Genomic DNA, 17380 nt, shown 5'->3' with positions numbered 1-17380 from the left:
TAATCTTCTACCGGGGGTAATGTTTATCCATAACCGGGTATCGAAGTGATAAGCTTCTTCAGGAAGCTTATTTCCAATAGAGTACTTAAATAGATAAACATATTTACGGTGGAGTCCCATATGGATAAGCTTCTTCAGGAAGCTTATTTACAACGGAGTACTAAATGAACATCCATAATAAAATATATTTATAACAGAAACTTTGGGATTATTTTGTTTTTTTAGCTAATTCGGAAGGTAAAATTGCTGGAGAAATGAATAATACGCACACCATCATACCAAATATTTCTTCATGCTCCATACACCTATGCAGTGCCTATTTCCTAAAACCCTAAACCACAAATTCTTTTTCCGTTCCTTTAACAACATTCCAAAATCTCCTCGCTCCAAGGCGTTCACAGTCCGAAGCATGAGTTCCGCGTCACGAATGTTCCAGCTCAAAGTCGACCCGCTTACAGGAAACTCCGAATGGGTCGTCATTGAAGAAGACGAGGCTTCAGGAGATAGCAATACACAACAGCTTCTTGCAAATACTTCGTACCTTGACATGCTGAATGATACTCGAAGAAATGAAGCTTACAGGGAAGCCATTGATAAGACCATAACCAAGCCGTGCCATGTTCTTGATATTGGGTATTCACTACATTTTTCTGATAATGTGTTTATTTAAGGGCGTGTTTGGCTTGGGCCAAAAATGGTTTTGGGAAATGTATTTGCTAATAATTGAGCTTTTACTAAAAAGCCAACACCTTTAATTTATAAGAATGGGATCAGCAGAAATCCAAGACCTAAACGGAGGGTTTCTTTTAAGCTCTTTGCCTTTTCAGCTTTTTCGGAAATAAGAACAATTGAAAGCGTAACGCTAAAAAGATTGGTTTGTGATGATATTAGATGAAAGATTATATATGCCTTAGTAATATATAAAGTAAAAGCCACCAAGAAAATAAGGAAAAAAAGGTGAGAAAAGCTTGGTCTATATAGATTATGACTTACTGTTGACAAAATTTTGCCACAATTGGGGAGGTCTTAAGAATTGTCATGGGTGTATGTGTCGTTACTCGAGAGTTAACATATTTATATCTTAGATTCTGCTTCATAATGCGAATTGCAGAGCCGGAACTGGTCTACTATCTATGATGGCAGCCCGAGCAATGGGTCATGGAGATTCAGTGGAGAGCTCGGGTTCTAAGGGGATAGTTACCGCATGTGAGTCATATCTTCCAATGGTAAAATTGATGCGGAAGGTTTTGCATGCCAATGGTATGCAGAGAAAAATCCGCATCATTAACAAGAGGTCAGATGAATTAGAAGTTGGTGTGGACATGCCTTCACGGGCAGATATGCTTGTGAGTACACTAGCCTTTTTTAATTTTATAATACACAGGATTCAGAGTATTGGCATACTTCCTCTGAACATGTGCTTATGATTGATGAACTAATCAGGATACATTGCGAGGACATCTAATTGGGTATCAGAAAGTGTATTATGTAATCAGTGCAATTTTACTTGCAGAATTTCACGTATAATCTACTGTTTAAATATTTTAACAATTTTCAATCCTTTTTTGATCTTGTTGATGTAACATTATTTAAAATGATGCCTGCTTTAAATTTTTTGGACCAGTGCTTATTGCTCTTTATGTTTTAAATAGGTTGAATGGTTGATTGTTAACCAAATGTCTTCCATTGTTGCATGAGTGCTTTGTTTACCCTTTGATTCAGGTTAGTGAAATACTCGACTCTGAGCTTTTGGGAGAAGGGTTAATTCCAACTCTGCAGCATGCTCATGACAACCTACTGTCAGACAATCCAAAAACAGTGCCCTACCGAGCAACGATATATGGTCAGGTGTTTGACCAAGGCTATTATGTTTAAGTATTCTTTTGCAGATTGTAAGTTTAGTTTACTTCTTATAGTTTGCTTTGATTTACTCATTTTTAGGTCTAGCTCTGCATCACATGTTGTTACTATTGTCAGGTTATAAGTTCAGCTTGCTTCTTGTACTTGTATGTTCTGATTGTTAGGCTGGGTTTACTATTTTTGCATCAACTTAAATACGGATGCAGTTGCAAGTGCTTCTTAGTTCTTAGTAAAATTTGGATAAAATCATCATGGATATAGTTACTAAAGCTCATTTCAGATCTATAAATTGGATATTCCCTTTATATTTATTAAACTTAGCTAGTGAGTAATAGCTTGTGTGCCATCATACTACTTGGTTGTGTGGACTTATCAAAAAACAAATATTTCTTGCTTGTGATGGACTAAAATTAATCGGGTATGTTCTCAGCCGGCCACCCCTGGGTTCTTGTGGTTGTAAATCAGTTATTTTTTCCCCAATTTGCCTTTCAGATGGTAGAAAGCACAGATTTGTGGAAGCTGCACGATTTGTTTAACAATGAAAAAGGAGTACTAGATGAAATTCGTCTTGTTCCAGACAAGATGGATACAGCTTTATATGTCAAACGCCAACAATTTTCCATGCATTGTGATGCATTAAAAGGCATCAAACTGGTAAAGTACTTCAGAGTAAAAGATGTTTCTACATTGACAACTTCTGAAATATCACTCACTTCTATTTCTACAGCTATCAGAAACCTTCAAAGTATTTGATTTTGACTTTTGGAGAAGGCCAGAGAGTCATCGCGAAACAGAACTGAGTGTAAAAGCTACTGATACTGGCACTATTCATGCTATAATCTCATGGTAATTATTTTGGTGCTGAAGTTATTGTGTGCTCTGACATTCTTATGTGGAAAACATTACAATGAGTTGGTTTTTTTAGGTGGTTGCTCCAGCTTGATGAAACAGGCACTGTCTTCTACTCCACTGCACCAAAATGGATAAGTTGCCCATCTAGTGTGGAAGGACTAAATTCGTCCATCAGCCGTGAGTAGAGTATCTCTGTGTTTTTCCTTCTTTTACCACGAGGGCAAAAAATTTGTAGTTTCCAGAGGCAACTTGGATAACTGGATGCTTTTTCACTTATGGATTTCAACAACATTCATGTTAAGTGTGCTGCCTGGGGTGACAGACAGTTGGAGAAGGGCATTATGAAACTTTATAATGGTTCTTTAAAATATCTCCTGTTGCCTAACCTCAAAAGAAAAAGTCGGGTGGAGGATGTTTTTTCAACATTGTTGTATAGAGTTTCCTGGTTAATGTCTTACTTTAAAAAGCTGTTTATATAACCAAGGTGTATTCTTTCACATTATATTTGATGTTGGTATCTTTTACATGCCTATAAATGGAAAGTTGAGTAACAAGCTCTCTAATATCACAGTCAAAATACCATCTAAAAAAAAATTCAGTCAAAATAACTCCTTATTTGTGCTTTCATCTGCATGCACTATAGGTTGTCAGAACTGGTGTGACCATTGGAAACAGTGTGTTTGGTTCATCCCAAAGAAAGGTTTGTCTTTATTGAAGGATGAAGAAGTTAATTTGCTGGCTGTTCACACTGATACTAGCATCTCATATGAAGTGAAGACTTTGTCCCAGAACCTGAAACTTGGACGAAGTGAGCTCAGTACTCAGAAGTACCAAATCACTTTGCCACCAGAAAAAATTGCATTATACAGTGACGTCAGTTGGAGATGCTCAATGCTAAATGCTATTAAAAATGCAGTAAGTTATCACATCTATCCCTTGGGACCACCTGCCAAAAGAATATTTGTACATGTACATTCATTAAGTATAGTTCCTTATAATTGGACACTGTGGACCTTAACCTGGACACTGAAAATGGAAACCTGTTCGGATGTTTGCAATCCATGCTAGTTGATCATACCCTTGTTTGCTTTTGATGAACAGAAGCCAATATGCTTTCAGATGTTGCCTGCTTACTGGTAGTTTCTCAGTTTCCCTTTTCCCAGTTCCCTTCTCCCTCACTCTCTTTCAGCTGTGAATGCCTAGTTGCTGGTGTGGTGATTCTTTACTTCATGAGTATAAAATTGTTCCCCCTCCTTATGCTGCATATGCCGCTCCACAAGGACACTGACATCTAATACACAGGCGAATCCAGGATCTAGAGTTTGTAGATTCAGAATGAGTTCCAGTTTTCACCCAGAGAGAAGCAATAACCCCTCTCTTCTTAATGATTGCTTTTAATGACACTGATGAGTATAAAGCCATAAGTATTGGGCCAAAAAGGAAGGTATTTTAACCAAAAGCTCTCTTAAGCGTAGCTCCTCAAGTATATTGTTCTAAATATCTGATGAAAAAAGTTTATTGTTAATCTTTTTCTTGTTATTTTTGATCCTTTCATTTTTCATTTTGCTTCCTGCATTAACTATTATTCTGAAGAACAAAATCAGCTAGAGCATATGTGCTTATTTTGGAAGATCATGCATGTTATTATCTTTTACATGGAACTAACTGCTTGTTGTTTACTAATTTTATTTACTTCATATTGTCAGTTAAGAGTTAATCTTGTTTCTTTGTTCCTTACAGGTGAAGCAGAAAATGCCCTCCCTGTGCGTTGTTGTGGATGATAGCCTATTTTTGGCTGTTGCTCTCGCCCATCTTGCAAAAGGGTCTCATGTGCTATCACTGTTTCCAGGATTTCAAGAGAAAGGTGCGCAATATTTGCAAGCTGTTGCGTCTTCAAATAGTTATTCGAAGGATCACGTAGAAGTCCAGAAGATGAGTGAATTGTTGACCTCTCAAAGTAGTCGGAGAAAGGTAGAAGATCCAAATTTAACATTTTTTTCTCTTGAACCTCGACCAAGATTGCTTCTTGTGATATCTCAAATATATTACTTCGCCTGCCTAAGGCCATACCATCTTCTTTCAAATGCTGATGATTTGTTGTTTCTTTGTAGATTGACTTGATAGTTGGAGAACCTTTCTATTATGGAAACAACAGTGTGCTCCCATGGCAAAATCTGCGGTTTTGGTAAATGATGTAACAAGTTCTTTTGATTTTAGTTTACTGAGTTGACATTATGACTGAAATGATTCCGTGAAAATGGTGAATAATTTAAATTATCTTTTTGACAACAATCTTGGAGTTTTATTTCTTTAGACTAATACTTGTTACACCTTTCTTGCATTTGCTTTTATTAGTGATTTTGCCCAGCTCTTCTGTTTTGATAATCTCTTACATTGCTGATCAGCAGTTATGTCGTATGAACAAAGCAAAAGAGGATGGATATCATTAGCACTGTAGAATTGATGACATGTATGATTTGTAATATGTAATGAAAAAGAAAACCTTGCGTCTCACTGAACTACTATGCAGGGAGCTTATAAAATCAACCATGCTACCTGTATCCATTACAACTTTTAGGTTACACCAGACAATAGATTGAGGAGGTATGCTTTAGCCACATCTAGGTAGGGTGTGGGGTTTACTGTATCAAGGAATAAAATGTTTCTAGTCATACTGATCTACATTTATGGAGCTGTTACCATTTGGAAAAAAATCTCCAGATTTGGAGATACTGAAAATTAGAAACGACCAGACAGGAATGCAGGTGTGGCCTTGTTATCATTACCACTCAATGTTATAGCTGCTTTTATTTTTAATTTTGTAATTTCTTTCCATTTCTTCAATTATGATCTGCTGCTATACTGGCTCTTTCGTTTCCCTTTTTCTGGTAGAGGTGGCCAGGTGGGTGTTTTAGAATACCTAGAAGTGTGGAATTATTTTTCATGGGATTTTCTTATAGGTATTTATGCTGATCCTGATGTTGTTCGTAGGAAGCAAAGAAGTTTATTGGATTCAATCCTATCAGAAGGTGCGGTAATTATTCCTTGCAAAGGGTTGTTAAAGGCTTGTGCGATGTCTCTTCCTGTAAGCTCATAGATGCATTCTGTTCAATGCTTTAACCATGTGAAGACTCAATATCATGTGATGGACATGCTAAATTGTTCTTGCAGGACCTTTGGAGAAGCCATCGGTGCCTTCAAGATATTGAAGGTTTTGATCATTCAGTTGTCAATTCCACGTTAGGGGCATGTGGAGGTTTACCTCCTGGACAAGAAAATCCTACTCTGCCTTTTTTAATCTGGCAATGTGGTGAGAGTAAGGTAGTTTACATCATTTCTGATGAAGAATGCTCCAAATGAGACTATCTACAACACAGTCTAAATCTGTTTGTTAATACAATTAAGATTGAATATTGCAGAAACTAAGTGACGTAGTTACTATCATGGAATTCAATTTCTTGAAACCGATGAGCCCGTGTTCTGGAAAAGCTCAGGTATCAAGTCTTACATGGCTACTAGCAAGATTCTACAAGATCTATTTTTGTTCACAATAAAGGCAGTTTGCGACATTAGCTCACGAAACCAAGGTTTTGCAGGTAGAATTTATTGCATGTGGAAAATGTCACGGGTTTGTTCTTTGGATTGACTGGGTGATGGATACAGAAGAGTCCATTGTCTCGTCTACAGGACCAGGTATGTCTTTAAGAAGTCTCAGTCAGGAGAAAATTGCTTGACATGTTGGATTTTGCTTTTGGAGTGCCAAATACTTGCTTCCTGTTTTTTTTTTCCACAAAATATTACACCTACCCCTTTATCCTTGACGTGAAGTTGCATTAGCTTAATGAACTTCTGTCTGATTCAGAACAAAGATACTGGAAGCAAGGGGTAAAACTTCTGAAGGAACCCGTGGCTGTGGGGAGCCATAGATCTACCACTACAACCAGTGAGCGTCACTCAGCAGAAATTAGAACATCTTTCGATCCATCAACTGGTGACCTCATTGTAGATTATGCTTTCTTATAACCAAGACTGCCTCAATTGTCCTTGGTCAATTTGGCCTGATGTGAGTGTATATCTTCTCAATGCCATCCAAGTCCAGAGCTTTAAGTCATCCTAATTTTCTCATTGTAACTGGCATAAATACATTGGCGATGAAGATCTAGCCAAATTCTGATTTATGAGGCCACAGCTTCGAGGGCGTTAGAGTTCTAGTGATTCTCACTGTCACCAGTACTTGCTCTGTAATACTGCCGAGTTTGCAACTCCGTGATTGTGAGTTACTTTGTGATTTCATCCTTTTTTCCCGCCAAATAAAAAAAGTATTAGCCAAATGTGGCCATGCGCGCAGAAGTTTTGCATCTCGGTTATGTAATTTTGATTGGATTGATCGAACATTCTAAAAGATTGATATAACATTCTAAAATGAAGATTGATTGATTGACACTTGAATGTTCCTAAGCGTTTTGTAGCATGTTGAAAGCATCGCTGCTTGCAGAGCTGCCAATGAGTGCCACCTGTGTAATACTCCTTCCCCTTTGTCCCCCCCCCCCCCCCCCTTATATTTAGAAAAAGAATGAAAAGATAATTAGTTGCTTGGAGCTATATAAGTGAGAGTTTCCATTATGCAACCTTCTATCCCTTTTATGCTCAACTATTTGTCTTAGTTAGACTTGCAAGTTTCAGTCTATTTTCTCTCTTTCCTCATTACCAAATTATTACTAATATTTTTCGAGATTGCTTAGACCATTTGTCAATTTTGAATCTCTTAAAAGGAAATTGTTGTTAATTATTGGATGCTAGTAGAATTCACGAAAATTCCATTTACATCAAGAATGAGTAGGAATAGGAATCATAAAAAACACCTTCATGTCCCTGTCATTTTACCTTATCGTGCCGACGTAATAGGTAAGATTTTTGATCACTTAATTTTTATTTTTTAAAAAAATTTCTAGGATATTTTCCCGGACTAAACCTAGGCCCCAACATCTGTCCTAATCTAAAGTTCTCACACGATGTGGAATTATAATTACTCAACAAATATACTGTATTTTCACCAGTCAAAGCATTTAAATGGATGAGATAATTGTGGTCTCCAATCACCATTTATTCTTCTAGTGTTACTGGGACGATAAAAGTTTAGCTAGATTGTGACTTACCACTTCAAAGCTTTAACATTTTGGTGCATACCACCACTGTTTAAGTATTGTATCCGAACCAAACGATCTCTTTCCGAGGACCAAATACTAGGAGGAATACGAAGAAGTTGTCATGATGTTGACTTCTCATCCGCTAAAATACAGACCATGCAATGTTGACTTGCAGATACTTTGTTTCTACTTACCATTACAGTTACTATAATTTTTACTATTCTATTTATTATTATTATTATCTCCAAAGCCACTCCAAAATCTTTCTTCTCACTTATATAATATCCATCCATTCGCTGCACAAGAATAAAAAAAAAACAATTCATGGGTTTGCATTTATTGATTGTTGTAAAGCTGAGGCTGATGGTATTTTCTGGGAGTTTTATAAATACTCCTTTAATAGTAAGCTTGTTATTCCCATTTCTGATAAGACTAGCAGCTTGTAGTTTCAAACCTCCTCACCAAATTTACTCCGATTTGGTCCATTCTTTTAGGCTTTTTTTCTTCCAAATGAGTCAAATCACCTTCAATAATTCTGAACCTGCTCGTCGATGGGAAAGAGGTGTTCGGCTTGTTTATGAGATGTTTACACGTTCAAGACATTCACACTTCTGGGAAACAGACGAGGAAAGCTTGCGTGCTCTTTCTATGATTGCTCTTTGAATTACTCATCCAATCCACCCTTAGGTGTAAGAGTTTAATTATGACCATACTAAATGTTGTAACATTCCTTATTAATCATGTTCCATTATGTTTTAAAGCTCCTCCTACACAAGTCCTAGTCGTTAAATAGCGCAGTCTATTTTAAGTTTTCTCTACCTCCACGAGGTAGTGATAATGTCTGCGTACACACTACCCTCCCCAGATTCCACTTCTGGGACTTCACTGCATATGTTGTTATTATTCTGTTTTTAAACTTTACTTGTGCGATCTGCAGTTCTGATTGGTTCCAGTGACAGCCACTAGTAATTAATTTTACCTATTCAGTCATTTTAATAGTTGCACGGATCAACAAGGTAGTTTCTTTCAGGAAAGTGTTAGTCCTTTTATCACAAACTTGTTAAACATATATTAGCTAAAAATGTAGAGATCTCTTTAGTTCTTATGCATTTTTTAACTAATATTTGTTCACTTTCCTTTTAGTGCATATGCTTAATTACCATTAAAAGAATATTTCAAATAGTTTCATTGAGAAGGAAATTTACATAATAATAAATCATTAAAAACGAACTTGTGGTAGGTAAGTCCCAGCAAATATTTTGGCCTAGGAGTCATTATTTTGTTGGGCGAAGAAGTCTTTAATTAATATCCCAGCAGTCATGCGAGCAATTGTTTGGGGGGGGGGGGGAGTGGGGGGGAGATTAAGTGAGTAGAATCTTTACAAATTTAAATTTTTAAATGAGATAATTTTGTTTTCGGCACTTTCAACTGAATAATTGTGTGAGACCCTTCATTGCCATTAGTAGGGGTGTATATATGTCGGGTTGGTTCGAATTTTTTAATTACCAAATCAAACCAGTGACATCGGATTTTTAAATATATAAACCAAACCAAACCAACAAAGTCGGGTTTCAATCATGGGTTTTTTTTTTCGGGTTTTTGGTTTTTGTTCCAATAAAGTCTTCATAGCACAAAGTATATAAATTGTGCTCCAAATATTTCCTTAGTCCTAGTAAGATTCAACTATATAATATATTTTTCAAGAAAATAACACAATAATATGAGATAAGTCATATCATTATACTAAAATATTTAACAACAGAGATAATAAAATTGCATAAAGCAAATATTTATAATTAATAAACCATAATAAAAATTAACATAATCTAAAAATACTATATAGTTCATGCGAAAATAGTTATAGCTAATTACTATTAATTACATAACTAAACACTAAAGAAAAAGATAAACTAAGTTATGCATTTTCATTATAAACCAATGTAAAACAAAAACAAAATAAAATCCAACACTATCATCATTCCTAATGTTGAATTGGATTTTTTTGGTTAGAATTAATATTGATTTGAATTTTGTTTGAGTTACTACATGTATGTGCTATAAAATTTATTTACCATTCAAAAATGTTAAGTCCAAACTTGAAATAATACGTTAAAAGATAAAACTGTGAAAAAGTTTAAGAAATATTTATAAATAATATTACAATAAATATTTATATGCATAAAATATTCTTATAAATTGTATAAGAATGTTGGTTTCGTTTCGATTTGACTTTTTTTAGTTAAAACCAAGCCAAAATAATTATAATCGGTTTTTTTTTTCAATATCAAATCAAATCACATAGGATTTTTTTCCTGATTTGACTTGAATTATCGGTTGGTGCGGTTTATCAGTTTTCTTTGTACAACCATTAATAGAAGGAACCAAGGAAATAGCTTACTTTGAAGGGAAGCGTAGTTCTTACCATCACTCATTCACATTAAAATTAAGATAAGAGTAATAAGAAAACTAATGCTAAAGAGAACATAAATTTTATCGAATAAAGCTAGAAGTGAAATTCCCTCTCCCCCTGAAAGCCTCCTTGAGGTGGAGGGGTGTTCGACAGTACCCCTACCTGTACATTAGTAACCCAAAAAGTATATATTTGAGCGGGGGGACTTTTTATCTAACCTCTTCATCCTAATTAAGGAAAGAACGATATCATTCCTACACAGATGAACTTCTCCTTAAAGAAAAATATTATTTTTATTAACAAATATTCCAAAATACTACTACTACTAACTAAATAAAACGCTTGGAGTAAGGAACCAAACACCTGACCCGATACACGTCTAACAACATTCACCAGTGCACCAGCAGTGTGTATAAACTACGGCTGTAAACTTAAAAATCAAACATGGCTACGTAGGTGCAATGTATTGTGTTAGGATGTACTTTTCTCCAAATCTCTTTAATATAAATATATGTCACACCTCAAATTGCAGCTTGCCGGGAGGCACGTATATTCCGGCATCTCTACTTGGGAACTAGCCATGGAATTCAGTAGCGCAAACAGAAATTCCGTTAAGGGTGTTCAAACTTTAAACAAGTAAATATTTTTTTTATCGATGAATGATGGTGTATCAAAATTTTTGTAGAGCTTGACTTTTAAATTATAAAATTGTTTATTTCTACATAAATTTTAAGTTTTAAGAGTTATTCTATTAGGAAAGTTTTTTAGATTGCAAAAGAGTCAAATAGACCACACGGGGGTCTCTATTTTGTTTTGGCAAATAAAATAGGCAGAACTTTGAACCTGTGAACAACAGTCACTTTGAACACCCTAGCCGTTGGATTGACTCACTCAATTGTATTAAGGGCGTACAAACTATAATATATAACCATATAAAGTAGTATATATTTAACTTATATACACAATATAATTTTTCGGCGAAGGGTATGCGATTGACTACCCTTGGCATAGGGTGGCTACACCAATGCCATGGATGATCTTTAGTACATATAGTATGATTAATAGCGTATTAACAACCACATTATCATCACATTTTATTTAGCTCGCTATTGATCAATCAAAAGAGTACATTTGACTAGTATTAATTTATCAATAGCTAGTTTCCGTTCATAGAACACATTATCTCGTGAGATTTAAGCGTATCCTGCATATTTGATTATGATAAAAAATATGATGACAGAAGCTATATATAGTGTGGGAAGAATCACTTGAATTATTCATCTAATAGTGTACATATATCGCGCATTCAGGGCAGACTGGAGGGTAAGGCTACTTAAGTCATTGCCTTAGGCCCCAAATTCTAAAAGGCCCAAAAAAGTATACCATTATATAATACACAAAATATATTGTTATATACTGTGTAATTATCTTTAATAGGAAATTTTAAATTTTAACATTTTTTATTTGGTTGAGGTTGTGAAGATGAGTGAGTAAATAATGATAATTTTCTCTCTCATTACTAATAGTACTATATTAACCTGCTATTTACCTCCCACTTCAATTCTAATTTTTCCTCCGCCATGTTCATTGTCACACTTCTTTTTTACACCCGAGAGGGTATATAAAGGAGTTTTTCCAATTAAAGTGGCATAAGTGAGTAGAATCTTTACAAATTTAAATTTTTAAATGAGGTAATTTTGTTTTCGGCACTTTCAACTGAATAGTTGTGTGAGACCCTTCATTGCCATTAGTAGGGGTGTATATAGGTCGAGTTTGGTTCGAATATTTTAATTATCAAATTAAACCAATGGTGTCGAATTTTTAAATCTATAAATCAAACTAAACCAACAAAGTCGGGTTTCAATCTTGGGGTTTTTGTGTTTTTTTCTCGGGTTTTTGGATTTTGTTCCAGTAAAGTCTTCATAGTACAAAATATGTAGCTTGTGCTCCAAATATTTCCTTAGTCCTAGTAAGATTCAACTATATAATATATTTTTCAAGAAAAATAACACAATAATATGATATAAATCATATCATTATACTAAAATATTCAATAACAAAGATAATAAAATTGCAGAAAGCAAATATTTCTAATTAATAAGTCATAATAAAAATTAACATAATCTAAAAATACTATATAGCTCGTGCTAAAATAGTTGTAGCAAATTACTATTAATTAAATAACTAAGAACTAAAGAAAAAAATAAACTAAGTTATGCATTTTCATTATAAACCAATGTAAAACTAAAAAATATATATCCAAAACTATCATCATTCCTAGTGTTGAATTGGATTTTTTTGTTAGAATTAGTATTAATTTGAATTTTGTTTGAGTTACATTTATGGGCTATAAAATTTATTTACCATTCCAGAATGTTAAGTACAAACTTGAAATAATACGTTAAAAGATAAAACTGTTAAAAACAAATTTAAGAAATATTTATACGTATAGAATATTCTTATAAATTGTATAAGAATGTTGGTTTGATTTCGGTTTGACTTTTTTTAGTTAAAACCAAACCAAACCAATTATAGTCCGGTTTTTCTTTTCAATATCAAACCAAATCACATTGGATTTTTTTTATGGTTTGACTCGGATTATCGGTTGGTGTGATTTATCAATTTTCTTTGTACACTCCTAGCCATTAGCAGGAGAAACTAAGGAAATAGCTTACTTTGAAGGGAAGCCTAGTTCTTACCATCACTCATTCACATTAAAATTAAGATAAGAGTAATAAGTAAACTAATGCAAAAGAGAACATAAATTTTATCGAATAAAGCTAGAAGTGGACCCCCCGAAAGCCTCCTTAAGGTGGAGTGGGGTTTGACAGTGAGTCCGAAATTGAAATGTGGTTCTTTTTGACTCAATATTTGTTTAGGTGTAACAAAAAAAAGTCACCATTCTATATAAAATACGGTTATGAACCGCATTTCACCTTAACGGACGTTTTGGTCATTAAGGTAAAACGCGATTTGTTAACGTATTTTATATAAAACGCGGTAATGAGCCGTGTTTTACATGTTAGCTGATAAGACAACTATATAAAATGCTGTTTATTACTGTATTTTATATAAAATGCAGTAATGAACCGCATTTTACATATTTTGTAGGCCCACCAATAACTCTTCTGTGTTTAACTGACATAACAAAAATTCAAATATGTAAAACGCCCTTTTAAACCGCGTTTTACTTCCAAAAATTTGTCCCCCCCTCCCGGATTGGGCATTGCCTTATTTAAAGGCATTAAAGGTTTTGAGAAAAATCATTCAGAAATACTCCAACTTTGTGATAAATTTTTCTTGTTGTTAAATTCTCAAGATTTTTTCATAATGTCTGAAGAGCGAAAAGTAAGGGTTATATTATATGGGGGGGGGGGGGGTGAGGTTGTGGTGTCGAATAACTCAGTGAGCTATAGTTTATCTCTACAGAGTCATGTTAAGTTGCCACTTACAATGTAGTACGATAGACTGATATCGTTGTTATGCAATAAAATGAAGTTGAGCAAACGTTCGGTGAATCTTAACATAACCGAAAGATATCCGTATTTTATGACTCCGCAAGGAGTTGCTTATTACGCGGAGTTTAACATCGAGGATGATGAAACGCTGAGAGATTTTTTGGGGACTCCAGATGAATATCAGGAACTTATTTTGATAAAAATGTTGGAAATGTACGTGAAGCATGAAGACGTTCGCAATAATGATGTTGCACAAAGCAGTGATGACCCTCAATCATCGGGTGGTTATTCTGGATCAGTTTTAGCCCAACAGGTTCCGGGTGAAAGAGTTTGGCCGGATCTAAATTTATCTCCACGGGCGAACAAGGAGCGAGGAAATAATTTCTCTCATACTTTACATAATCCACAAGTCGACTGGTAAACTTTAATTTTCCTTTGTGTTACGATGTTTATTTTTGTTGTATTGAATTTGTATTAACACTCATATATTCCACAGGGGATACCGTCCAGATATGAATTTTACAAATTATGACCCCACACCCAGTTGGAATAGCGTAGTTTTGGTGTGTTGGATCATGGTGGTCCATCCGAGAGTCATCACCAACATGATAATGTCCATCTTGGAATGCCAACACATTACGACGTGTAAGTGTGACGACCTGACCAGTCGTCTCATGAGTTACCGCTCCATTTCCCCCATTTCTGCTTCTTATTGCTTAGTTTATTGGTATTATACGTTATCGGGTTGGTTGGCTCGGGTTTGGAAAGGTTTGGTAAGGTTTGAGACACTTAGTCTCTTTTGAGGAAGCTTAAGTTGGAAAAGTCAACCGGATATTGACTTATGTGTTAAAGGGATTGGAGGTGAGTTCTGATGGCTCGGATAGCTTCGGGAGGTGATTTGAGACTTAGGAGCGTGATCGGAACGTATTTTGGAGGTCTGGAGTAGATTTAGGCTTGAATTGGCGAAATTGGAATTTTGGCGTTTTTCGGTTGATAGGTGAAATTTTGATATTGGGGCCGGAATGGAATTTTGGGAGTTGTAGTAGGTCCGTTGTGTCATTTGGGATGTGTGTGCAAAATTTCAGGTCATTCAGACGTGGTTTGATAGACCTTTTGATCGAAAGCGAAATTTAGAAGATTTTGAAATTCTTAGGTTTGAATCCGATGTAAATTTGGTGTTTTGATGTTGTTTTGAGCGTTCCGAAGGTTGGAACAAGTTTGAATGATGTAATGGGATTTGTTGGCAAATTTGGTTGAGGTCCGGGGAGCCTCAGATGAGTTTCGGATGGTTAAACGGACCATTTCAAGTTGTGAAAAGTTGTAGAAAAATCTGATGTAGTGTTGCAAACAGCAGTGCTTCGCGTTCTCGAAGGGCTAGAATGTGAGGCTGAAGATTTGGCCTCGCATTCACGAAGGAGGTCCCGCGTTCGTGAAGGGCTGGGGTCTTTGAGCATCGCGTTTGCGAGGTAGAAGACGCGTTCGCGATGGTTTGAACTGTGGAGTCATCGCGTTCGCGAGGGGGTGGTCGCGTTCGCGTAAGAGGAATTTGTGGTCAACGTCAGGTTGTGCTTCGCGAACGCAAGGCTTTGACTGCATTCGCGAAGAAGGATTTGAATGCCTGGCAGAATGTTTTAATAGCCATTGTCCGCGATTTTTGATCTAACTTTCACCATTTTTGAGCGATTTTGGAGCTTTTGAGAAGAATTGAAGAGGGAATCAAAGGGAAATACTTGGAGGTAAGATTTATGGACTTAATACTCGATCCTAATGTGATTTCTACCTAATTAATCATGGAATTTAAGCCTAATATTGAAGAACTAAGGCTTGTAATTGGAGACCTAAAATTAGGGATTTGAGGGATCATTTGTGGTTGGATTTTGGTGATTTTGATATGAATGAACTCGGGGAGTGATAAGGAGTCTATTGATATAACTTTTATCGGGATCCGAGACGTGGGCCCGGGGGTCGGGTTTGACCAATTTCGGAATTTGTGTTGTAATTTGATTTCTTTCGAGTGGGCTTTGTTTCCTTAGCATATTTTGATGGTTTTGCATTGATTTTGGTTAGATTTGGAGCATCCGGAGGCCGATTTGAGAGGCAAGGGCATCGCGGGCTCCGGACCGGATAGAGATGAGTAATGATTGTAAATATAGTCCTGAGGGTACGAAACCCCAGATTTTACATCGTTGTGCTATATTGAGGTGACACACATGCTAGATGACGAGCATGTGGTCGTGCACCGTTGGGGATTGTGACTTAGTCCATCCCGAGTGACTATTTTATCGCGTATTTGATTGAAAACTATTTGCTATCATCATGTTTTGGGCTGAATGCCATATTTGGGCCTCGTGTCAACTATTTGGATCCTTAGGGGATTTTTACTGCTATTTCCTCACTATTTTGATTTCTATATCTGTACTCAGTCATGCTAAATTATACTTGTGAGCACGTGATTTTTGCCCTAAATGAATTATTCCCATAAAATATAAGAAAATATTTTTTTTCCAATTTTTCCAATTTTATAGGATTTTTTGCAGAATTTTATTAATTATTTGTATTTTTGTGCATATTTAATTTCCATTAAAAATAAAAAAATACCATGCATTGCATTTAGGTTTGATTTTATATTTTTTTTGGAATTAATTAGTAGTTATTTCTTTTATTAAAAACGCAAATCACAAAAAATAGCTCATTTTACACCTTTCAATTTTAGTCTATTGATTTTTCCTTTTAATTTAAGACTAAGTAATTTTATAATTATTGTGACTAGGCAGTTATTTCAATTTTACAACTTAGATTAATTTAGGAGTTAGTTTTAGGATTTTATTAATTAAAGAAAGAAAAGAAAAACAAAAAAAAGAAAAGAAAAAGGGGAAAGTGAAAAAGGCTATTTTAAATCCAATTGGGCCAACTGATTGCTGAAGCCCAGATCTCATTCACCCCAAACTCGCCCCAAAATCCAGCCCAATAGCCTAAATACCCGGTCCAGCCATAATTTACCTATAACGACATCGTTCACTCCTTAAAATCCCAGCCGTTGATCTCCATTGATCAAACGGCTGGAACTAACCTACCCATCCCTATATATATGTCCGAACCCACCCCCTAAACCCTTCAACCCCCCCCCCAATTTCGTCTCCTTCACTCTACATCTTAACCTAGCCGCCTTAGGATCCCTATCAACCATGGCTGCCACCCTAACACCACCAAACAACCCCAAATTCCTCCTCCACAATTCCCACACTCCCTTGAATATTAATCCAACACAAATTTCTCTTTTCAAAGTTTAAGCGAATTTCTGGTTGTTAATGAATCGAAACCCATGCCAATAGATTGTTCTTTCTAAGAATAATCGATTAGCATCAATTTCGATTCATTTCAAAGCCCACGGGATTCCATGCAAGACCAAAATAACCGGCCAAGCTTCTTCGAGTATCGTCGTTCGTTGATTCACTTTGTTGGTTCAAACGTTTCCGCCCAAAATCAGTGTATATTCCTTCCCTCTCTTTTTGTGTCCGTTTCTGTTCTTCTTCCTTTTTTTTTCTCTTCTTCTTCTTCTTCTTCTTCTTCTATTTTTCTTCTGATTAATTAACCAATTAGTTTTTAGGTCATAATATTAGGTTAATCATGCCTGCTTAGTTTAGTTTTTCAAA

General features: G+C 35.6%; 1 protein-coding gene across 1 annotated transcript; it reads left to right on the top strand.

Annotated features, from left to right (window-relative positions):
• The first annotated feature begins 252 nt into the window (after positions 1-252).
• Positions 253-7155, top strand: LOC104246422 (protein arginine N-methyltransferase 1.6). Its single transcript, XM_009802233.2, has 14 exons — positions 253-633; positions 1112-1346; positions 1723-1848; positions 2353-2514; positions 2588-2706; positions 2786-2889; positions 3356-3627; positions 4453-4683; positions 4824-4897; positions 5704-5797; positions 5884-6033; positions 6132-6206; positions 6309-6405; positions 6575-7155. Exons 1-14 carry the CDS (start codon positions 293-295, stop codon positions 6733-6735), a joined length of 2241 nt encoding a protein of 746 aa, XP_009800535.1. The 5' UTR covers positions 253-292; the 3' UTR covers positions 6736-7155.
• The last annotated feature ends 10225 nt before the right edge of the window (positions 7156-17380 follow it).

Source organism: Nicotiana sylvestris, chromosome 6 (genome assembly GCF_000393655.2).
Source record: "Nicotiana sylvestris chromosome 6, ASM39365v2, whole genome shotgun sequence".
NCBI classification, from domain to species: Eukaryota; Viridiplantae; Streptophyta; class Magnoliopsida; order Solanales; family Solanaceae; genus Nicotiana; species Nicotiana sylvestris.
Note: the sequence above shows the minus strand (reverse complement) of the source record. Positions and strands in the feature narration are given on the sequence as shown.